Raw genomic sequence first — 25,407 nt, 5'->3', positions numbered from 1 at the left:
CAGGGAAAAGCGCAGAAGTGGGTGGAGCCTTGAGATGAGATGTGGAGCAGAATCTGGGCATTGGAGGGAGAGGCAGGGCGGGGGGCAGGACATCAGGGGTCCAGTTACCAGAAATTAGCAAGGTGGCAACCCTATGAGTTAATGAGTTGTACACAGACCCATTCCCCGGTTTGTCACACTGACAAGCACACTAATGTCAGGAAATGATTTAATGTCTCTCACTGACCCAGCACCAACTCACCACCCAGATCTGCACGGAACTTGGTCTGAGAGCCAGAGCAGCAAGAGAAAAATGTAGTCTCTTTATGAGTAATGAGCCGGAGAAGCCTGTCCTGGATCTGTTTGGTCCTCACACCGTAGATGATGGGGTTTAGCATGGGGGGCACCAGGAGGTACATGTTGCCAATGAGAACGTGGAAATGTAGAGGCACATTGTGGCCAAAACGGTACGTGAGAGAGGAGAAGAGATTTGGGATGTAAAAGACTAAGATGGCACAGAGGTGGGAGCCGCAGGTCCCAAAAGTCTTGAGCCGGGCGTCCTTTGTGGGGAGGCTGAAGATGGCCCTGAGGATCTGGATATAGGACAGAGTGATAAAAAACACATCCACACCGATCACAAAGAATAGCACAAATAGGCCATAGTAACTAGTGACGTGTATGTCACCACAGCCCAGCTTCATCACAGCCATGTGTTCGCAGTGCGTGTGGGGAATGATGTTGGTTCTGCAATATGGCCACTGACTTACCAGGAGGAAAGAGGGTAGTATGATGATGCCACCACGCAGTACCACAGCTAGGCCGATATTGGCCACCACGGAGTTTCTCAAGGTGGTGGAATGTCTAAGGGGGTGGCAGATGGCCACGTAACGATCCAAAGCCATGGCCATGAAGAACCCAGACTCCATCACTAAAAAGCAGTAAAGGAAGTACATCTGGGTGAGGCAGGCTCTGAAAGCTATTTCCCTGGAATTGAACCAGAAAATGCTCAGCGTTTTGGGCAGGATGGATGTAGACAGGACCAGGTCGGTGACAGCCAGCATGCAGAGGAAATAGTACATGGGCACATGGAGGCTCGGCTCCATCTTCACGATGAACAGGATGGTGAAGTTCCCCAAGATGGCTATGACATATATGGCGCAGAAGGGGATGGAGATCCAGACATGGGCCGCCTCCAGGCCAGGAATGCCCAACAGGATGAAGGTGGAGGGGTTGGTGAAGTCGGTTGTGTTAGAATTTGACATGGAGTAGGGGAGAAGGTGTCCAACTCTGAGGCAGAACGGTGTCTCCTGCATGTACCGTACGTTCCCCTGACTTCCTGTATGTGCCCAGGGTCTAGGGTGATGGTTGCACTAGAAATGCCTGGATGGAGAGACAAATGTTAGTATGAGACACTATATGCACTACTGGAGGCCGTTCTCATCAGATAAATGAATTATGAAACACTGACCCTACTAATGCCAATTCCATATTTTATGGTGCTCCATGTGTCAGTAATTCCTACATATTGTGGTGTGGGAATCCTTAGTGGGCACCAGCAGAACCCAGAGTGTGGATACTAGTATCCATAATTGTTCCTTAATGAATGAATACCAGGCTAGAGATCCCATGCTGCAGGGAGTTCCCTATTTAACCGGTTGCTCAAAATCTGATAGTGGAAAAAAAAACAAAGCTTTGCCAATACAGGTACTGGGGGAAACATCCCAGCTAGACCAAGCACCAGGGAAAAGCCCTGGGCGTCATTGATAGAAGCTCCACAGAAACACCTGTTCATTTGCAGTACTGGTAAAAGAAAGACAATGTTCTCAGATCTAAGAAATGGGATGGAGTATAACCGGCTCTGGACACACAGTTGTGGTCACTCAGTCTCTATAAAGGATACAGCAGAAAGAAAGGGGATTTCCGAGACAGGCTTTCAGAATGGGGGAGGCTGTGGAATGTGGGCAGACTGAAAGTCTGGGACTGTTTAGTTTAGAGAAAAGACAAAAAGGGGGTATAGGATAGAGGAGAGGAAAATAAACAATAGAAGTGATTATGTCCAAATGGACAAACAGAGAACAGTTCCCAACCAGTAATATCCGTAGACACTTAGTGCTTCCCCAAATATGAGGCAAATTATTAGAAAAATGGATTGGGAGGAAAACATTAGACAGAAAACTGGGAAGGAAAAGAGGAAATTTTATTGGAAGCATTTATTACATAACTAGAAAGTCACAATTCCAAAGTCAAGGAAGTGGACAATTCTGTCTAAAAACCTGGTTTAGTGACAAACTGAAGGCAGCTATTAGGGGTGGGGAAAGCAATATATAACACATGGGAAACAGAGACATAGATAGCAAGCAATACAACTTATGAACAGTGATAAAGGACGTTAGAGACATCAGGGATAAACCCATGCTTGGCAGGGCTAAGGATCACAAAAAGGAGGTTATTAAGTACATTAAGAACAAAAGAAATCCGAGAAAAGGTTTAGGGCAATTCCTAGAGAGAGAAAGGAAACTTGCTAATGTTGCAGGAAAGGTAGATGTGTTCAATACTTATTTTTTGTTCTACATTTGGAAAGAAGCGGTATAATGTACTCATATCACCTAAGATGTGATTAGCGGTCAAAGAGGATAATAAACAGCATCTACAATAGAACCTTAGAGTTACAAACATCAGGGTTATGAACTGACCGATCAACCACACATCTCATTTGGAACCAGAAGTACGCAATCAGACAGCAGCAGAGCCAAACAAAAAAAAAAAAAAACCAACAACAAAAAAAGGGAACTACAGGACAGTACTGCATTAAAAGTAAATTATGTTAAAAAAGAAAGGGAAATATTTAAAAAAAACATCTGACAAGGTTAGGAAACAATGGAAAAGCTGGTATGGGATTAGATTAAAAAAAAGTCTAGGAATATAATTAATGCCAGGCAACAAGAGTGTTTATGGAAAAGAGGTCTTGTCAAAGAAACCTGATTTCATCCTTTAATGAGGGTACAAGTTTGGTTGATCAAGGAAACCACACAGATGCAATAAAGTTTGATTATCTGAGGCACTTCATTTAGTAGGGGAAAACATTCAGAAAAAAATATGAACAGTCTACAATATCAGTAGAGCACATGTAAAATGGACTAAAATCTGGCTAACTGAAGGATCCCAGAAAGCTCTTGTCAATGGGCCACTGTCAGTAAATGCGGCTGATTCTAGTGGGGTTCTGCAAGAATCAATTCTAGGCCCAATACTCTTCAATAATTTCATCTATGGTTTAGAAGGGAATGGAAAATGGGGGGAGGGAGAGCTCAGTGGTTTGAGCATTGGCCTGCTTAAACCCATGGTTGTGAGTTTAATCCTTGAGGGGGCCATTTAGGGATCTGGGGCAAAAATCTGTCTGGGGATTGGTTCGGCTTTGAGCAGTGGGTTGGACTGCATGACCTCCTGAGGTCCCTTCCAACATTGATATTCTATGATTCTGATCACTGCAAATAAAATTTTAGGATGACCCAGAGATTGACGGAGTGATTATTACAGTGAGGAGGCCAGGGCAGGCACACTGATTGATCTGGAGCATTTGGTGAACTGGGCCCATGCAAACAAAATGTTTTAATACAGAGAAATGCAAAGTGATCCTCTTGGAACAGGGAATGCAGACCCATCCCAGAGACTAGGGCACTGTATTATGGAACGCAGGGACTCTGAAAAGGCTTTAGGGGTCATTCTGGACACCCAGCTCATTGTGAGCTCCCAGTGCGATGCTGTGGCCAAGAGGACTGATGTGATCCTTGGATGCATAAACAGGGGAGTGGTGAGTTGGAGCAGGGGAAGGATTTTACCTCTGCACATGGCATTGGTGAAACTGACTGCGTCCAGTCCTGGGGTCCACATTCCAAAAAGGGTGTTGAAAAATTGGAAAAGGTGCAGAAAAGGGCCACAAAAATGTTTAGAGGCTGCAGAAAATGCCCAACAGAGAGAAACTTAAAGAGCTTCATCTATTTATCTTATCAAAACGACAATCAAGAGGAGACTTCCGTGGGTAGAAAACTGTGGGTAATAATGGGCTCTGTAATCTAGCAGAGAAAAGCAGAGCCAGACCCAGTAGTTGGAAACTGAAGCCAGTGAAATTCCAGCTGTAAAAAAGGCCAAATGTTTAGCACTGAGGGTGATTAATCATTGGGACAAACTGCAAAGGGAAGTGGGTGGATTCTACAATTCCCCATGTCTGCAGATCCAGACTGGATGCTTTTCTGGAAGATCTGCTTAAGGGCTCATCTACACTTAAAATGTTACAGTGTCACTGCTGTAGCACTTCAGTGTAGACACTACTGACACCGATGACTGGAGTTCTCCCGTAAGTGCAGGTAATCCACCTCCCCGAGAGGAGGGAGCTAGGTCCATGGAAGAATTCTTCATTAAACCTCCTGCTGTCTATACAGGGGGGTGGATGTATTTACTTTTGCAAAAAAAGATGCAAATGTCGGGCTGGTTGCATTAACACAGGCACAGCATGCAAGTCACAGGAGGTGATTATAGCGCTCTGCTCGGCACTGCTTAGGCTACAGTCGGAGTGCGGTGTCCAGTCGTGGTCACCAATCCATAGGAAGGACATAGAGAAACTGGAAAGGATCCAGAGTTGAGAGACAAAGAGAATCCAAGGGCTGGAATACGAGCCATAGAGCAAAGGCTGAAGCAACTGGGTATGTTTCGTTTGGAAAAGAGGAGATAAATGGGGGACATGCCAGCAGCCTTCAGATACTTGAAAGGCTGCCACAAAAAAGTTGGAGAAAAAATGTTCTCTCTTGCCACTGAGGGCAGGACAAGAGGTGATGGGTCAAACTGCAGCACAGCAGATTTAGATGAAATCTCAGGAAACAATTCTTAACTGTAATAACAGGAGAACAACGGAGCAGAAACCTCGAGAAGTTGTGGAAGCTCCTTAGCTGGAGGTTTTCCAAAGGAGGCTGGATAGTCACTTGTCAGGGATGGTTTAGACAGATCACATCCTGCATCTCGGCAGGGGTTACACTAGATGACCCTTGTGGTCCCTTCTCACCCTGTGGCTTTATGATTCCATGATGTAAAATCCTACTTTAGATCAGGTCTTAGTCAAACACAACTTATGGAGCTCAATACAGGGGTAACTGCGTGAAATGTAATGGCCTGTGTCATACAGGAGGTGAGGCTGGATGATATAATGGTCCCCTATATCCTGTGAATCTATCAATAAAGAAAGAAGATCAAGCATTTATATTTACTGTGTCTCACAAAACATGAACAAGGGAACATTCAACTACATTCGATTACATTGAAAATCTGAACATATAACACTGAGAAAAGGAAATTGTTTACATAATCCATATTTGGCCTGTGGAACTCCTTACCAGAGACATTATTGGAGCAAAGCGTTTAGCTGAATGGAATTTACAAATGCATTGGCCATTGCAGGTGGTGCTGGTGGCACCACCGTTAGTTAAGGCTGTCTGTCACTTTCAATTAGGGAACCTCATTTTCAGTTGCTTATAAGTTTACCAAACTTGAAGCATTTGGACTGAAATTTCCCATGCTGGGTGTCTGCTTCCAGCTGAACTTTATTTTCAAAGTTTCAGACCTAACAGTTCAGCTGCATTCTCAAACGAAGCTCGGAGAGAAGATGTCTTGTCCATGTTGAAAAATTCTTATAATTGTTCCAGTGAGGACCATTAGAACCTCCATGCTTTCCAGCAGAGAAAAGTCAGGAAATAGCCTCCCCTTGCGACCCCCCCCACCAACCCGCCATAAACAGCCAGAGCTCTGAGATGCAAGAGGAGGAGGTGACAGTCTCTGTGCATGAACACACAGCTGGCTACTGAGGTTTTTATTCAGTTCTTTCTCCAAGAAAAGTTTAGCCTCGGAGGGGCCTGATTAAACTATGGGCCGGGGCCTCAGACTTTGGCCTTTGTATTGTACATCTAGTAACACCTTTCATGCTCAAGGATGCACTGTGCCACTGAAATGCAGCTGCCTTGGGGCTAGAGGCCATCAGCAGAAAGGGACATTTTGGCCCATGATACTGGCGCAAACTCATTACCTGTGAAAAGTGCCCTGGGATGCCCAGCAGAAAGGACCACAGACCTATTCTCTATCCCACCGTGCGCATGTTGTTGCACTCGGCTTGTCGAGCAAGTGAGCTCTTCAGTGACAGATGGGTACCTGTGAAGTCTGAGACGGAAGTATCTTCCCTGGGAATCCCCCTTAGGTAGCCGTGTCCCACACCTCTCTCACCCCAGCATCTGCAGCAACATCCCACGCCGAGAGTTGATACAGTGGTGAGCACTGTTTATAACAGAGCTCTGTGCAATCCCAGGGTAATTCGCTCAGCCTCTAGGGGAGAAGCGGCATCTGGTTGTAAACAGGCTGGACACTGGAGACACTCTAGCCAATGACTCTCTTTCCATGTCTGGGCTTCTGTGTTCCTTATCCAGCTTTAGGAGTAAACGGTAATTAAGGGACCTTCCCAAAGGGAGATGAGAACTTTGGGCTCTGTGGTGAGTCGGAGAGGAATTGGCTGCTCTGTGAATTTGTGTATATTTAACAATTATAGTGTATGAATAAGAGAATTAGGGATAATACCTAGGTCTCTTCCAACCCTAATCTCCTATGATTCTATGGCCTTGTGGATGCTCAGCACCCATGATAGTCAGGACGCTTTGGGTTCCTAAATATGCATGGATGTGCACCTAGCCCAGGATCCTGGCTCTGACAGTGGCTGAACCCAGATGCTTCAGAGTAAGATGTGAGTAACTAGGCAGATGTAGGATATTCTACTCCCCACCCCTAGTAACTTTTCTTAATCTCTAAAACAGATCTGGATATCTAGTTCCAAATAGAACTAGATAAGTTCCTGGAGGATAGGTCCATCCCTCGCTATTAGTGAGGACGGACTGCGATGGTGTTCCCAGTCTCTCCTTGCTAGAACCTCGGAATGGGCGACGGGGGATGGATCACTTGGTGATTACCTGTTCTGTTCTTTCCCTCCGGGGCACCTGGCATTGGCCACTGTCGGAAGACAGGATACTAGATGGACCTTTGACTGACCCAGTGTGGCCGTTCTTATGTTCTTATGAGAAAGTTGCCTGAGGGGAGACACGAGCACTTTCTGCAGGCACACGGGGCTGTCGCTAAGGGCTCAGAGCCCAGTAATTCTCACCAGTAATTATCATCATACCATGCAGCACCTTTCATTGAAGGATCTTCAAAATACTTAGCAAGAGGAAGTCACTATGAACATAACCCCATTACACAGATAGGTAAACTGAGGCAAAGGAGATGTGACCTAGCCAAGGTCACAGAGAGAATGACAGACAGAACCCAGGAGTCCTGGCTTGCCTACTGTAGCCACCATTTCTTCGTCAGTAACTGAGCACATGAAAAGAAGGAAATGGAAAGGTAGCAGGGCCTGTTCTTTGCGTGGATGTGATGGATTTCCCTGGGGTGCCACCTTTAACTGGGGTACCACTGACCACTCTGGCATACCGATCTGGGATCCATCTCATACTGTGATGCTGTGACATGCTGCAATCATCTCCAGCTCTTGCATTTACACAGCCATACACGGACAGGGACACACCCAGCTGCAGTTACATGACTGCTTTCACGAGCCACTCATGAACCAACAAGAGAGGCTCCTGCTAATTTATCCTGGTTCTCCAGCCTAGGACCACAGAGGTGTATCATCACACCATGGTTGGAAGCCTGACCAGTGTAAGTTTATTACTCAGTCTGCCCTTCTATCAATATGGAGAGGACAATGCACCAGCCCCTGTTCCTGAGCGTAATTCTATTGTGCATTTCAAATATTCAGGTGTTGCACAACATTGTATTGTTACCCGCATGTGTTATTGCACAGTTCTGTGTACCTTTTAACACTTTGAACATCAGCGTAGTGATCTCAAAAGTCAGCAAGTGTGCCTTCTCTGGGTCGCTAGAAAACCACACTTTGTATCTGTGCTGCATTGTTAACTATTGTGCTTTTCCCACTGGTAAGAACTCAATACAGATATTCATGAATGTCATGCGGTGGTATGCCTCAGTCTCCCTTTCCCCAAAGCAGACCAGGTTTATTATGGTTTCCCTTCTGTGACAAGCTTTGAGCCTGTTTACAGGTGTTAGCTGAGAAGCAGTATCCCCATAGGGCTTCTTGTTTACTACACCTACCATACGTAAAAGCTTTTCACCAAAATCAGACATGTTACACCTTTTCATAGGATTTAGCATCAGTACCAAACTCTTTTGTTATAAGTTTTACCATTAGCAACAATCTTTTCATTGTGAGATGGAGCAACACCACCAAATCTTTTATCACAGTTAGGCATTTCTACGTGTTTTTATTTTACCACGCCTTCTGCTTGGACAGTTTGTTTGTTCAATACCCATTCTGTATTTCAACGTCTCCCGTAACCTTCACATGTGTTTAGTTACTGGTTTTCTTTTCCCCTCTGTGTCCTCCGCAGTCAAAGGTCATCTTCGGGGTCTTGTTATGCCGGGGTCTGGTGAGATAGGGATCTAAGGAGACTTTGCATGTTGACTAGCCCTCTGTGGAGCTGCTTCCCAATCTCAGGGTTATGTTTATGCAAAAAATCCACCAACATCCCTCTCTCCCTCTTTCCCTTTGATCCCAATTCCCAGCACTGGGACCTTGCCCACCCACCCCTTTCCTAGCGGGTTGTGATCTGTGCTCTCTGGGATAAGAGATGTGTCTTCTCCAAGCAGCTCTTTCACAGCTGTTTTGTGTGTCTTACCAGCCCAAGGAATTACCTCTTCCCCTCGGTGTGATGGTTCATTAGCATTTTAACGAACAACTACCTCTTCAGTAGGATCTACAAAATCACAATCCGAGTTCTATAAACTAGACAGGATTTGAATCAAGCATTGTCTTACCCTGATGGTACAGACAGTTCACCAGTCTTCCATACACATGCCTTGATTTCTCCTTGCCAGCCTGTGACCCCCTCCTCGGTCAAAGTCTTTTCCCTCTAACCATGTTCTCAGGTGCTGAGTAAGGGGCGGGAGGGAATGAGACCAAGTGGTGATGTCACTTCCCCCTTTTATAATTTCTGCCATGTGGAGGGAACTTCGTTGTCCCAAAGAAAGATCCCAGCACAGTAAGTGGAAAAGTACAGGCACAGGATGGAGGCCAGTGTCAGATGAGCTGGTCAAATGAATTTGCATGCTTCAGTGAGTCATAGCAGGGGCCATAGCCAACATTCTGGCTAGAACGTCCACAGGAAAGTCCATCAGGTGGGGATAAACGTCTTCCATGGCCCATTGTGTTCATTGACGGGCCATGCTCCCTACCCTGCCCTATCACACATGACGTCATCCTTGTTTTTTACCCCTTTTATCCTTACCCAGAGACTTTCAACAAGTCTGTCTCCTATTTCATTCACAACCTCAGTGCAAGTGTATATTTATGAAACTTTTGTATCACACACAGCATCTCAAAGGTAGTGAAGTATTCAGCAATATCACCTGCCTCATTGCATGCAGGACACAGCTGTTCCCATCTGTGGATTTTTGGAGAGGTGAGAATCAGTGGAGTGGGAAGGTTCTGGTTCTACTTTTCCAGCTAGTCCAATTGGTGTTTCCAGTCTCCCACTTTCTCCTCAATTTCTTGTTGTTTTAGTTCCATAGACCTCCTGTGTTCAGCCTCCTCTCTGGCAGCGTCTCTCTGCTTTAGCTCCAAAATTCTCCTATGTTCTTTTTCTACTGCCTGCAATCTGAATAGCTCCAATTTCACAGTTGTTTCTCTTTTCCCTCATCTTACTTCTTTTCTGTCCCTACATCCCATTCCTGAAATAAGAAACAGGAAGGAACAAACTGGTAACCTCTGTCACTGACTTACAGCCGCCACACTTAACGTCTCACTTAGAATCTCCACATCCGTGTACCAAGTGCAAATCTCTCGCAGAACAAGAAGTTGTGCATTTCACACTGCTCGCTGCACCACTGTGACGGACTTCCCCAGGGTGCATCCTGGAACTGGAGTACCGCTGAGCCCACTAGCATGCCAGTCTGGGCGCCCTCTCACACAGTGATAATATGGAAATCTGCAAACCCCTCCAGGTCCTGCACTCACACAAACAGTCTCAGGAAGGGACATACCCAGCAGAGTTACATGAATGTTTTTTGCCAGTCACTCAGGAACCAACAATAAAGAGGCTCCAGCCAATTTCCCCCATATCCCCAGCCTAGGACCTCAGAGCTGTACCTCTTGTCCTGGTCAGAAACCTGACCAGTGTAAGTTTATTACCCAGTCTTCCCCTCCCTCGATATGGAAAGGATAACGCACCAGCCCCTGTTCTTGAACAGTACAAGCTTTATTGCAATTATATAACAGTGGTAAATTTGGGGTTGCCAGGGTGTTACTTTGGGGTACAGCATGTCAGAGCAATATATCTATAGAACTACAGCTCTGTGAGATCTAATTTTGTCTTTTTAAATAAGACATACACCCATGTTCTGAAAAAGACTGCATTCTGCTCTGTAGCACAGGAGGAAAGCAAGCCGAGGTACAGAGCAAAGGAAAATGAAAGAGTGTTTTCCCTGCTACCCATCACACGCACAATACCTGACCCCCTGGAAATGTCCCTCTCTCTTTCCTTGTTCAGCGAGTGTCACCTGCACTTTTTGTTTGTCAGACCTCAGCCTCACACACGTTACTGGATCAGTAGACCTTTTGTAACAGTATTTGGGGAGCTTTTTTTCCAGTCAGTCATCAACATCATCATCTTCATGGCAAATCCCAGAGGAACGTAGCCTCCTTGCAAACCGAGCGCTGTCCGGATCGATCTTTGGAAAGCTGTTCAAGGTTGTTAAGTTGTATATTGGTGCAGTGGCAGTCATATTGTGCCAACGACGTTTGGCAGAAACATGATCACTGGCCTTGTAGTGGCATTCCTCAGTGTGCCCACTTCAGAATTCCTGGTCTTTCGCTCTAGTAATGTGTCCCCAGCCTGAAAGCTGCCCAAACTGACACAGCTGATGAGGGCATTCGCTGGGTTCAGTATATGCTCACTCCTGAGCTTGTGCTACCCCTTGATACGGACCAGCTGCTGGAGACCACGCACATTGAACATGTCAGCCTAGAGTTCCTCAGCCTTCCTCAGCCCCCCCATTTCGCTTCCGTCAATGGGAGCCGGGGTCCCCCTGGTTCTGTAGATCTGCAGCTTTGTAGGAAGCCTGCTGCCAAGAAATCCCCACAACGGCTGCAGACGGGAACAGGGCAGCAGCTGCTACTCCACAAACGCCCACATCTTTTCAGCACCGTCCAGCCCTGTCTCTGAAGCTGCCACCTGCCCAGCAATCCCTCCAGACAAGTTCATGCCGAGGCTGGTTGCAGTTTGCAACTGCAGGCTGCTTGATGGTAATGACCAGGGTAGTTTTACCTGGATTCATAACCAGACTAATGTGCACTGCTTCTTGCCCAGCCAGATCAGTTCTCAGAGGCAGCGATTCACAGCGCTACACCTGCAATTGCCACTGACACTGATGGAATAACCGCTCCTAGGAATGGCCTCCCTCTCTCTGCCACAATCGTGCATACAATCGTATGTGCCAGTTACAAACGCTTAAGGGGCTCTTTCCAAGGGAGAGACAATTCGTCTCCTTGATCCCAAACCAGCACTGCCTGGTTCAGGAAACATTTGCTTCAGGGATTCAGGGTGGATCAGGCCAGGAACCAGAGCACTCATGGAAACACCGAGGGCAGAGAAGAGTTGGCCACATTTGGGTGAAGATAACATCTTGTGGACACCTCCCCACCCAGTCCCACTCCCCTTCCACTCACAGTCCCCTAGCATCCTTGTAGCAGCTCCAGGTTTGCTGTCACAGCCTCGCTTAAGCTCCTACAGGTGGACACCCCCCACGCAGCTGTGTTTGGGTCCCACACACTGGACCCATGTGCTTTGGAATCGTAGCAGCATTCAGGCCCTGTCTCTGGCTCTGGGTTTCTAGACCCACTCTCGGGGTGAAGCTTCCATTCTAGCGCCTCTCTCTGGAAGTGGAGACCTGAACACTAAGGTCCTGAGACTAGGTTTTGCTCAGCTCACCCAGACTGTCCAATTGCTTCAGCACACCCTTCCCAGAGCTCCCACATGGGCTCATTCTGTTTCTTTCCTTTGGGGCCCATGATTCCTGAAGCAAACACACCCAGGTTTTGCAAAGGGGTTGCTAAAACAATTCCTCTACTTTAGACAGCACAGGAGATACCCAGATCCAGGTAAACACAATACAACACCTGTACACCATTCCTTGCCTCATTTCCTCCGCCACCCTGGAGCAGTCTTTGAGATTTTGTCAGAGCCCTTTGGGGTTGAAACTCACAGCTTCTCCTCCAGCTGGAGTCTGTCTCTCTATTGCAGCCATAGCCCTGCAACCAAAAAGTCCCCTCTCCCACCCTTGTGCCTCTCCCCTGCCCCAGCTTCTGCTGGCTCATCCAGTGTCTGTGTTTTTATGGGGCTGGACCAACACCTTCTCTTTGTGTTCCCTCTCCTGGGGAGGTTCCATTCCTTCCAAGCCCACCCCTCTGCAGAGAAGTTGGGGAAAATTGGCTTTATCTAGAATGCAGTTACTCCTTTCTTATGTCCAGGTGAGATCTCATTCGGTGCTGTAACGAAGCGGCCTCTGGAGGGACACCACTGAGAATATCAATCCAGGAAAAATGGCTTAGAGCAGGGCAGTTACAGCCCAAATCTGGAGTTCCTTTACTATTAAGGCACCATACCAGCCAAACAGAGAGGACTTTGGTTTTACCCCACTGGCTAACCAGAAGTCACACAAGCAATTCCCTTAGACACTCCAGTTTTTCAGTATCACCACCAGGGCCACTCGTTATGGGGATGAATGGTTATGAAAACCAATATCCCAGTAAAAGAAAAAAGGTTCTCCTGATCCCAAGGGACCAAGTCCCAGACCCAGGTCAATATACAAGTCAGAACTTACCCACAAATCATGCTGTTGCCAATCCTTTAGAATCCAAAAATATAAAGTTTATTCATAAAAAGAAAGAAATAGAGATGAGAGTTAGAATTGGTTAAATGGAATCAATTCCATACAGTAATGGCAACGTTATTCAGTCAGGATTGTAGCAGAGATAGAATAAACCGCAGGTTCAAATCAAGTCTCTGGAACATTGTCATAACTATAAAGGGAAGGGTAACAGCTGTCCTGTGTACAGTACTATAAAATCCCTCCTGGCCAGAGACTCCAAAATCCTTTTCCCTGTAAAGGGTTAAGAAGCTCAGGTAACCTGGCTGGCATCTGACCTAAAGGACCAATAAGGGGACAAGATACTTTCAAATCTTGGGGGGGGGAAGGTTTTTGTTTTGTGTTCCTTTTTTGGGAGTGTGTTCGTTCTCGGGACTGAGAGGGACCAGACATCAATCCAGGTTCTCCATATCTTTCTAAACAAGTCTCTCCTATTTCAAACTTGTAAGTAAATAGCCAGGCAAGGCGTGTTAGTTTTCCTTTGTTTTCTCAACTTGTAAATGTACCTTTTACTTGAGTGTTTATCTTTGTTTGCTGTTCTTTGAACCTGAGACTAGAGGTGAGCCCTCTGAGCTCTTTAAGTTTGATTACCCTGTAAGGTTATTTTCCATACTGATTTTACAGAGATGATTTTTACCATTTTCTTTAATTAAAAGCTTTCTTTTTAAAACCTGATTGATTTTTCCTTGTTTTAAGATCCAAGGGGTTTGGATCTTGATTCACCAGGAGTTGGTGGGAGGAAGGAGGGGGAATGGTTAATTTCTCCTTGTTTTAAAATCCAAGGGGTTTGGATCTGTATTCACCAGGGAATTGGTGAAAAGTTTTCTCAGGGCTTCCCAGGAAGGGAATCTAACTGGGAAATGGTGGCAGCGGAACCAGAGCTAAGCTGGTAGTTAAGCTTAGAAGTTTTCATGCAGGCTCCTACATTTGCAGAGATAGAATAAACCGCAGGTTCAAATCAAGTCTCTGGAACATCCATAGCTGGGATGGGTCATCAGTCCTTTGTTCAGAGCTTCAGTTTGTAACAAGGTTTCTCCAAAGCCGTGGTTCTCAAACTTTTGTAGTGGTGACTCCTTTCACATAGCAAACCTCACCCCCCTAATACAGTAAAAACACTTTTTTATAGATGCAAGCAGAGTCAGGATGAGCTCTACCCTGACATCTGGTGGTGAATTATGGCGAGTGTGGAAAAGACCTCCAGGGGCTGATCTTGTTTGCATAGGCACACCCACCCGCCTGGCCTGAAACAACAGCAACTGAAAGTGGTTACTTTGGCTGGTGTGGGATCCCCAGTTTCTTTGTTATTGGGGCAGGAAGAATAAAGTTTTGTTACCCTGATTCTGTGAATCAAGGCCAATGGAACTGTTGTATGACAGAAGGACTGAGTGAGTCCTTCACCATTACCTAAGTAGCACTTGCTTTACAAGGGGCATGGGTTACACAACACAGTGAATTCAGAGAGGATGTGGATAGATATTTATACCTGAGGGTATGTGTTTCCCTCTGAGGGCTTGAAACACCAATTGCACTGTCTTCTTTCTCCACTGTTCAATGTAAGAGCTAGCTTTGATTCCATTAGGAGTCTAGTTACAGGCTGCTGAGCTGAATTCACTTTAGGCCAATAGTGCACCAGCACTAGGGCTCCCCTCCTCTGAGCTGAAATCACACAAGAGTTAAAGTTATTAAGTGGGGGGGCCTGAAGCTATATTGCTAAGCAGCTGGTGGAGCAATTTGTGGGGACGACTAGAGGAGCAGCGAGCGGCACGGAGCCTTGCGGGGGTGGTTGGAGCAGCCCAAGGAATGGCGAGCGGAGCTGTTTGCGGGGACGGCTGGAGTGGCTCACAGGTCGCAGAGCGGAGCAGCTTGTAGAGCGGAGCAGTTTGTGGGACGGCAGGAAGTGGACTGGCTCGTGGTGAAGGCTGCGGTGGAACCCCACGGAGAGACGGCCAGCCGGCCTTGGATCACGTTGTGACGTTGTGCAGTCTATATGGTCTTATAAAAACTTGATAATAAGTCAATATAATGTAACTGAGCTGGTTTTAGAGAAAATACGGTAATAAGTGAATGTAACGTAACTGGGATATGCTTCATGCAAAAGGTCTCTTGTAAGGTATCATTACAAAGCTTATAATCTACTGAGTGTGATCATCTGATTTGTATAAATGTACCACTCTTGTAGCTAAAACTAGAAATATAAAATGTAACTCTGAGGGCCTATTGTAATTGTGTAAAGTGTGGACCATTAATGATGGTTTGGAATCTTGATGACTCCCATTGTCTGCAGATGGCTGTATTTACCTGTGAGTCTTCCTGTATATGTGTGTGCTGGCAAATGAGTAATGAAGTCTTGCAGTGACATGTGATCATGTCACCTGAACTGGAATCCATCTTTAACCTGGTGCTTTTCCAGTGAGGGGGGGTGGAAACCCAGAGAGACAAAGAGTTCCCGCCTTATGCAAAAGATATATAAAGGGGGGAAGAGAAGAGAGGGGGAGAGAAGCCATCATGAAGAATCCCCTAGCTACCACCTGAGCTGCAACAAGAGCTGTACCAGGGGAAAGAATTGTGCCCAGGCCTGGAAGGTGTCCAGTCTGAGAAAAACTTACTGAAACATCTCTGAGGGTGAGATTATCTGTATTTAGTTTGATTAGGCATAGATTTGCGCATTTTATTTTATTTTGCTTGGTGACTTACTTTGTTCTGTCTGTTACTACTTTGAACCACTTAAATCCTACTGTCTGTATTTAATAAAATCACTTTCTATTTAGTAATTCACTCAGAGTATGTATTAATACCTGGGGAAGCAAACAACTGTGCATATCTCTCTATCAGTGTTATAGAGGGCGAACAATTTATGAGTTTGCCTTGCATAAGCTTTATGCAGGGTAAAACAGATTTATCTGGGTTTAGACCCCATTGGGAGTTGGGCATCTGAGTGCTAAAGACAAGCGCACTACTGCGAGCTGTTTTCAGGTAAACTTGCAGCTTTGGGACAAGTGATTCAGACCCTGGGTCTGTGTCTGGAGCCAGACGGGAGTGTCTGGCTCAGCAAGACAGGGTGCTGGAGTCCTGAGCTGGCAGGGAAAACAGGAGCAGGGGTAGTCTTTGCACATCGGGTGGCAGCTCCCAAGGGGGTTTCTGTGATCCAACCCGTCACAGTGGCGTAGTCGAGCAGGATCTGTGCACAGCTGATTGCTTTGAGATACTGGTAGTGATTTTAAGTGAGTTTTAAGTGTGGTGGCTGGAAAACAGACAAAGTGGTTACTGGTTTGTTATTTTCGGTTTGCTTATTTCGGGAAAGGGAAGTAGGGACAGAAAAGGAAGCAAAATAAGTAAGAATGAAGATCAAAAGAAGCTAAAACTACACAAGTTGCAAATTGCCCAGAAAGACTGAACAATGGGCACTGGGAATGTCTCTGTTAACTAAGAAGCCCCTGAGCTGAGTGCATCTCAGTTTCAGTGAACTGCAGATGGGTGTGGCCCAACCTCTGTCTGTGCTGAAGCTGACTGGGGTGTCTAATTTAGCAAGACAGGAGTGGAGGGGTGCCTGTTCTGGCAGGAGGGTGTTCTCTGTGGTATCCCAGCTCATCAAGTGATGGTCTCAAGGGAAGATAAATGGAAATTGATGTACAATTTGCCTGGGGAAAGCCTGACCTGGAAAAAGAAAAGGCTGCCCACCAGCCTGAACTTAAGAGACAAAGCAATTAAGACCCAGAAGCATAACCTGGCTGTAATGGAGTGGAAGAGGTGCACAGAGACATGTATCCTGGAGCTGGAAGTTGGGGTCCTGGTGACTGCTGCAGTGGGAACAAACCCCAAGGACTCTAGCTGGAAGCAAACCCAACCTGAGTGAAAGGGGGGGGATTTTGCTGGCCTGCGAAAGGTCCCTCATAGCTGGAAGCTGTGAGCCTACAGCTGGGTCAGGGTCTCTTTCCCTTTTGGGGGACACAGGAGTGTCTGCCCCATAGGGGAGCCCAAAAACGAATTTTAGGTATACTGCCTCCGCCATGGTCAGTGTCCAAGTCTCTGGCAGTAAGTTCAGGAGGAGGGTGTGACGTTGTGCAGTCTATATGGTCTTATAAAAACTTGATAATAAGTCAATATAATGTAACTGAGCTGGTTTTAGAGAAAATACGGTAATAAGTGAATGTAACGTAACTGGGATATGCTTCATGCAAAAGGTCTCTTGTAAGGTATCATTACAAAGCTTATAATCTACTGAGTATGATCATCTGATTTGTATAAATGTACCACTCTTGTATCTAAAACTAGAAATATAAAATGTAACTCTGAGGGCCTATTGTAATTGTGTAAAGTGTGGACCATTAATGATGGTTTGGAATCTTGATGACTCCCATTGTCTGCAGATGGCTGTATTTACCTGTGAGTCTTCCTGTATATATGTGTGCTGGCAAATGAGTAATGAAGTCTTGCAGTGACATGTGATCATGTCACCTGAACTGGAATCCATCTTTAACCTGGTGCTTTTCCAGTGAGGGGGGGTGGAAACCCAGAGAGACAAAGAGTTCCCGCCTTATGCAAAAGATATATAAAGGGGGGAAGAGAAGAGAGGGGGAGAGAAGCCATCATGAAGAATCCCCTAGCTACCACCTGAGCTGCAACAAGAGCTGTACCAGGGGAAAGAATTGTGCCCAGGCCTGGAAGGTGTCCAGTCTGAGAAAAACTTACTGAAACATCTCTGAGGGTGAGATTATCTGTATTTAGTTTGATTAGGCATAGATTTGCGCATTTTATTTTATTTTGCTTGGTGACTTACTTTGTTCTGTCTGTTACTACTTTGAACCACTTAAATCCTACTGTCTGTATTTAATAACATCACTTTCTATTTAGTAATTCACTCAGAGTATGTATTAATACCTGGGGAAGCAAACAACTGTGCATATCTCTCTATCAGTGTTATAGAGGGCGAACAATTTATGAGTTTGTCTTGCATAAGCTTTATGCAGGGTAAAACAGATTTATCTGGGTTTAGACCCCATTGGGAGTTGGGCATCTGAGTGCTAAAGACAAGCGCACTACTGCGAGCTGTTTTCAGGTAAACTTGCAGCTTTGGGACAAGTGATTCAGACCCTGGGTCTGTGTCTGGAGCCAGACGGGAGTGTCTGGCTCAGCAAGACAGGGTGCTGGAGTCCTGAGCTGGCAGGGAAAACAGGAGCAGGGGTAGTCTTTGCACATCGGGTGGCAGCTCCCAAGGGGGTTTCTGTGATCCAACCCGTCACACACGTAAGGTGCCCCATAATACCCTGCGTGCCCCCCTTTTACTCTGGGGCTGCACTGACCAGGGACAGAGACTTTGGGGGTTGTTGGACTTTTGGGACTTTGGGTGGTTGCTGGTCCCAAGAGACTTTGGGGGTGTTGGATTTTGGGGACTCTGGGTGATTTTTGGGTTGCTGGATTCAAGAACCAAAGGGAAAGGACACAGCCCACTTTGCTGGGGTGGGTTTTTTTTTTGCTCATGGTTTGTGTTATGAATCCTGTTTGTGGTGTTTTTCCAATTTAATGCTGATGTCGTTTACCTCATGTTATTAAACATTTTCTGCTACACTCAGACTCGGTGCTTGCGAGAGGGGAAGTATTGCCTCTTAGAGGCACCCAGGGGGTGGTATGTAATTGTCCCAGGTCACTGGGTGGGGGCTCGAGCCGGTTTTGCATTGCGTTATTGAAACGGAACCCCTAGATACAGAACCCGGCCCTTGTTGCTGCCAACTTAGATGGGCAGAAGGGTTACATATATTTAACACCATTATAAATGCTGGAGGCAAAGCAGGGTTTGGGATGGAGGCTGACAGCTCATGACCTCTGTGACGTTGTGCAGTCTATATGGTTTTATAAAAACTTGATAATAAGTCAATATAATGTAACTGAGATAGTTTTAGAGAAAATACGGTAATAAGTGAATGTAAGTAACTGGGATATGCCTCATGCCAAAGGTCTCTTGTAAGGTATCATTACAAAGTTTATAATCTACTGAGTATGATCATCTGATTTGTATAAATGTACCACTCTTGTATCTAAAACTAGAAATATAAAATGTAACTCTGAGGGCCTATTGTAATTGTGTAAAGTGTGGACCATTAATGATGGTTTGGAATCTTGATGACTCCCATTGTCTGCAGATGGCTGTATTTACCTGTGAGTCTTCCTGTATATGTGTGTGCTGGCAAGTGAGTAATGAAGTCTTGCAGTGACATGTGATCATGTCACCTGAACTGGAATCCATCTTTAACCTAGTGCTTTTCCAGTGAGGGGGGGTGGAAAACCAGAGAGACAAAGAGTTCCCGCCTTATGCAAAAGATATATAAAGGGGGAAAGAGAACAGAGGGGAGAGGAGCCATCATGAAGAATCCCCTAGCTACCACCTGAGCTGCAACAAGAGCTGTACCAGGGGAAAGAATTGTGCCCAGGCCTGGAAGGTGTCCATTCTGAGAAAAAACTTACTGAAGCATCTCTGAGGGTGAGATTATCTGTATTCAGTTAGATTAGGCATAGATTTGCGCATTTTATTTTATTTTGCTTGGTGACTTACTTTGTTCTGTCTGTTACTACTTTGAACCACTTAAATCCTACTGTCTGTATTTAATAAAATCACTTTCTATTTAGTAATTCACTCAGAGTATGTATTAATACCTGGGGGAGCAAACAACTGTGCATATCTCTCTATCAGTGTTATAGAGGGCGAACAATTTATGAGTTTGCCCTGCATAAACTTTATGCATAAACTTTATGCAGGGTAAAACGGATTTATCTGGGTTTAGACCCCATTGGGAGTTGGGCATCTGAGTGCTAAAGACAAGCACACTACTGTGAGCTGTTTTCGGGTAAACTTGCAGCTTTGGGACAAGTGATTCAGACCCTGGGTCTGTGTCTGGAGCCAGACGGGAGTGTCTGGCTCAGCAAGACAGGGTGCTGGAGTCCTGAGCTGGCAGGGAAAACAGGAGCAGGGGTAGTCTTTGCACATCTGGTGGCAGCTCCCAAGGGGGTTTCTGTGATCCATCCCGTCACAACCTCCTATGTAATAACCTCGCGACTGCCTGAGGGGTCTCGACTCCCAGTTTGAGAACCCATGCTCCAGAGGTTAGAAGCAGAACTGAAAACAAAACGGAGGGTTTCTCAGGGCCTTTTATATTCTCTACCCTGTGGAAGGACCCCTTTTGTTCTTACTGTGGAAAATTACAGCAGCAAGATGGACCTTGGAGTCACATGGGCAAGTCACATGTCCATGCATGACTCAGTTTGCAGGCCGACGCCATTGTTTACATGTTAGTTTGAACGTTCCCAGGAAAGCTCAGATGTGGATTGGCGTCTGGCAAAGTCCATTCTCAGTTAAGTGTTTCTTGATTGGGCACTTACTGAGACTAGTCGTTTCTCAAGAAGCTGACCAAATGCTTTACTGAGGCTACTTACAATCAAAACACATTGAGATACAAGTACATAGTCAATATTCATAACTTCAACTACAAAAAAGTTACACATATACCGATAGCATAAACATAAGCAAATCATAATCTTGTCATAGACAACTCACACAACTACCTTTGTACAATATTTGCTGCAAATATATAACAATGGTTGTAACAATGATCTATACGGTCATTGTTTTTGTCAATAATGTCACAGCAGGACCTGCTCACAGAATCTGGCAAGACCAGGGCCAATATTGCAGAAATACACATTCCTAAGAAATCATTGTTTCTACTACGGTTATGCAATTGCAACAAATCTTGTAAAAAGTATATCCTGTCAGAGGTCAGTGGGAAAGTTATTGTTTGCTAGTTATGACTATCCTGTTTATATGCATGTATCATCTTTGTGTCTGAAGTTCTGATGAATGGTGATGTAGTGGTATCAGAGGACCAGTGCCAGTTCATGGCCAGAGCAGTGGGGTTTGGGGGTCAGGACTCCTGGTTCCTATTCTCAGCCCTACCACATACTCATTGTGTGGCCTTGAGTAAATCACTTTAACGCTGCGTGGCTCACTCAGTCCATGACATGGGGATCATACTGCTAGCAGCCAGATAAAGAGATTGTAGATGTAGTGATCAAAAGCGTCACTCAGAGCGAATGTTAGACTCAGCTTCACTGTTCAGCTTCAGCCCCTGGGCAATGGGTGCCCTGTAGTTCCAGATAAGGTGCCGTGTATTTGTGTAAATAACCGGCTAATGGTAGATGAATCATAGAATATCAGGGCTGGAAGGGACCTCAGGAGGTCATCCAGTCCAACTCCCTTCTCAAAGCAGGACCAATCTCCAGAAGGATTTTTACCCCAGATCCCTAACTGGCCCCCTCAAGGATTGAACTCACAACCCTGGGTTTAGCAGGCCAATGCTCAAACCACTGAGCTATCCCTCCCCCCAATGTGCCGTTTATCTCCCTCCCTGTGAGCTATCACAGCCACCCCGGCCTCTGCCCAGCATCCCGCCTTCCCAGCTAACACAGGGGCTGATCCTTCCGCCTCTCTCAGCTGCTGTCCACCTAACTTCAAAGATAATCCCTTGCCCTGCCCCCAAGGCCTGGCTCAGGGCAACGGGGTCCCAGCCCATCCCCATTGCAGGGACCAAGCCTGCTACAGGCTCCCAGCCGGGAGTAACAAAAGGGGTTGGAAAGCTAAAGAAATAAGGCACATAAGGGTCTCTTCACTCACGACTTTGTAGCTGAGCTTTAGGGCTCACAAGCTGTATGATGCACAATCTCACCCACCAGCCACTCAACCCTGCTCCCAACCCTCAGCTGCTTTTACGTGATTTCCTGTTGTCCCTCTCCACTCCTGACTGGCCTGTGGGCCCCAGCACTGCTTGCTGCTGCACTCCCTGCAGGCTCCTTGTCAGGCTGCAGCAGATCCTGTCTCAGCCCCAGAGCAGAGGGAACTCAGCTGGTGAGGGAGACTCAGCGAGTGACGGGGGGAGAAGAGGAGTGAGCGAGAGGGTTAGCGCCTTGCAGGGAAAAGCGCAGAAGTGGGTGGAGCCTTGAGATGAGATGTGGAGCAGAATCTGGGCATTGGAGGGAGAGGCAGGGCGGGGGGCAGGACATCAGGGGTCCAGTTACCAGAAATTAGCAAGGTGGCAACTCTATGAGTTAATGAGTTGTACACAGACCCATTCCCCGGTTTGTCACACTGACAAGCACACTAATGTCAGGAAATGATTTAATGTCTCTCACTGACCCAGCACCAACTCACCACCCAGATCTGCACGGAACTTGGTCTGAGAGCCAGAGCAGCAAGAGAAAAATGTAGTCTCTTTATGAGTAATGAGCCGGAGAAGCCTGTCCTGGATCTGTTTGGTCCTCACACCGTAGATGATGGGGTTTAGCATGGGGGGCACCAGGAGGTACATGTTGCCAATGAGAACGTGGAAATGTAGAGGCACATTGTGGCCAAAACGGTACGTGAGAGAGGAGAAGAGATTTGGGATGTAAAAGACTAAGATGGCACAGAGGTGGGAGCCGCAGGTCCCAAAAGTCTTGAGCCGGGCGTCCTTTGTGGGGAGGCTGAAGATGGCCCTGAGGATCTGGATATAGGACAGAGTGATAAAAAACACATCCACACCGATCACAAAGAATAGCACAAATAGGCCATAGTAACTAGTGACGTGTATGTCACCACAGCCCAGCTTCATCACAGCCATGTGTTCGCAGTGCGTGTGGGGAATGATGTTGGTTCTGCAATATGGCCACTGACTTACCAGGAGGAAAGAGGGTAGTATGATGATGCCACCACGCAGTACCACAGCTAGGCCGATATTGGCCACCACGGAGTTTCTCAAGGTGGTGGAATGTCTAAGGGGGTGGCAGATGGCCACGTAACGATCCAAAGCCATGGCCATGAAGAACCCAGACTCCATCACTAAAAAGCAGTAAAGGAAGTACATCTGGGTGAGGCAGGCTCTGAAAGCTATTTCCCTGGAATTGAACCAGAAAATGCTCAGCGTTTTGGGCAGGATGGATGTAGACAGGACCAGGTCGGTGACAGCCAGCATGCAGAGGAAATAGTACATGGGCACATGGAGGCTCGGCTCCATCTTCACGATGAACAGGATGGTGAAGTTCCCCAAGATGGCTATGACATATATGGCGCAGAAGGGGATGGAGATCCAGACATGGGCCGCCTCCAGGCCAGGAATGCCCAACAGGATGAAGGTGGAGGGGTTGGTGAAGTCGGTTGTGTTAGAATTTGACATGGAGTAGGGGAGAAGGTGTCCAACTCTGAGGCAGAACGGTGTCTCCTGCATGTACCGTACGTTCCCCTGACTTCCTGTATGTGCCCAGGGTCTAGGGTGATGGTTGCACTAGAAATGCCTGGATGGAGAGACAAATGTTAGTATGAGACACTATATGCACTACTGGAGGCCGTTCTCATCAGATAAATGAATTATGAAACACTGACCCTACTAATGCCAATTCCATATTTTATGGTGCTCCATGTGTCAGTAATTCCTACATATTGTGGTGTGGGAATCCTTAGTGGGCACCAGCAGAACCCAGAGTGTGGATACTAGTATCCATAATTGTTCCTTAATGAATGAATACCAGGCTAGAGATCCCATGCTGCAGGGAGTTCCCTATTTAACCGGTTGCTCAAAATCTGATAGTGGAAAAAAAAACAAAGCTTTGCCAATACATGTACTGGGGGAAACATCCCAGCTAGACCAAGCACCAGGGAAAAGTCCTGGGCGTCATTGATAGAAGCTCCACAGAAACACCTGTTCATTTGCAGTACTGGTAAAAGAAAGACAATGTTCTCAGATCTAAGAAATGGGATGGAGTATAACCGGCTCTGGACACACAGTTGTGGTCACTCAGTCTCTATAAAGGATACAGCAGAAAGAAAGGGGATTTCCGAGACAGGCTTTCAGAATGGGGGAGGCTGTGGAATGTGGGCAGACTGAAAGTCTGGGACTGTTTAGTTTAGAGAAAAGACAAAAAGGGGGTATAGGATAGAGGAGAGGAAAATAAACAATAGAAGTGATTATGTCCAAATGGACAAACAGAGAACAGTTCCCAACCAGTAATATCCGTAGACACTTAGTGCTTCCCCAAATATGAGGCAAATTATTAGAAAAATGGATTGGGAGGAAAACATTAGACAGAAAACTGGGAAGGAAAAGAGGAAATTTTATTGGAAGCATTTATTACATAACTAGAAAGTCACAATTCCAAAGTCAAGGAAGTGGACAATTCTGTCTAAAAACCTGGTTTAGTGACAAACTGAAGGCAGCTATTAGGGGTGGGGAAAGCAATATATAACACATGGGAAACAGAGACATAGATAGCAAGCAATACAACTTATGAACAGTGATAAAGGACGTTAGAGACATCAGGGATAAACCCATGCTTGGCAGGGCTAAGGATCACAAAAAGGAGGTTATTAAGTACATTAAGAACAAAAGAAATCCGAGAAAAGGTTTAGGGCAATTCCTAGAGAGAGAAAGGAAACTTGCTAATGTTGCAGGAAAGGTAGATGTGTTCAATACTTATTTTTTGTTCTACATTTGGAAAGAAGCGGTATAATGTACTCATATCACCTAAGATGTGATTAGCGGTCAAAGAGGATAATAAACAGCATCTACAATAGAACCTTAGAGTTACAAACATCAGGGTTATGAACTGACCGATCAACCACACATCTCATTTGGAACCAGAAGTACGCAATCAGACAGCAGCAGAGCCAAACAAAACAAAAAAAAAACCAACAACAAAAAAAGGGAACTACAGGACAGTACTGCATTAAAAGTAAATTATGTTAAAAAAGAAAGGGAAATATTTAAAAAAAACATCTGACAAGGTTAGGAAACAATGGAAAAGCTGGTATGGGATTAGATTAAAAAAAAGTCTAGGAATATAATTAATGCCAGGCAACAAGAGTGTTTATGGAAAAGAGGTCTTGTCAAAGAAACCTGATTTCATCCTTTAATGAGGGTACAAGTTTGGTTGATCAAGGAAACCACACAGATGCAATAAAGTTTGATTATCTGAGGCACTTCATTTAGTAGGGGAAAACATTCAGAAAAAAATATGAACAGTCTACAATATCAGTAGAGCACATGTAAAATGGACTAAAATCTGGCTAACTGAAGGATCCCAGAAAGCTCTTGTCAATGGGCCACTGTCAGTAAATGCGGCTGATTCTAGTGGGGTTCTGCAAGAATCAATTCTAGGCCCAATACTCTTCAATAATTTCATCTATGGTTTAGAAGGGAATGGAAAATGCGGGGAGGGAGAGCTCAGTGGTTTGAGCATTGGCCTGCTTAAACCCATGGTTGTGAGTTTAATCCTTGAGGGGGCCATTTAGGGATCTGGGGCAAAAATCTGTCTGGGGATTGGTTCGGCTTTGAGCAGTGGGTTGGACTGCATGACCTCCTGAGGTCCCTTCCAACATTGATATTCTAT

General features: G+C 45.9%; 2 protein-coding genes across 2 annotated transcripts; both read right to left on the bottom strand.

Annotated features, from left to right (window-relative positions):
- Nucleotides 1-218: 218 nt before the first annotated feature.
- Nucleotides 219-1,292, bottom strand: LOC135981542 (olfactory receptor 52R1-like). The gene has a single exon (XM_065584456.1). It carries the CDS (start codon nucleotides 1,290-1,292, stop codon nucleotides 219-221), a length of 1,074 nt encoding a protein of 357 aa, XP_065440528.1.
- Nucleotides 1,293-22,175: 20,883 nt separating this feature from the next.
- On the bottom strand, nucleotides 22,176-23,249 carry LOC135981535 (olfactory receptor 52R1-like). Its single transcript, XM_065584394.1, has one exon. The coding sequence runs from the start codon at nucleotides 23,247-23,249 to the stop codon at nucleotides 22,176-22,178; it is 1,074 nt and encodes a 357-aa protein (XP_065440466.1).
- Nucleotides 23,250-25,407: the final 2,158 nt, after the last annotated feature.

This window comes from Chrysemys picta, chromosome 1 (genome assembly GCF_011386835.1).
Source record: "Chrysemys picta bellii isolate R12L10 chromosome 1, ASM1138683v2, whole genome shotgun sequence".
NCBI lineage: Eukaryota > Metazoa > Chordata > Testudines > Emydidae > Chrysemys > Chrysemys picta.
This window is presented reverse-complemented; position numbering and strand designations above follow the sequence as displayed.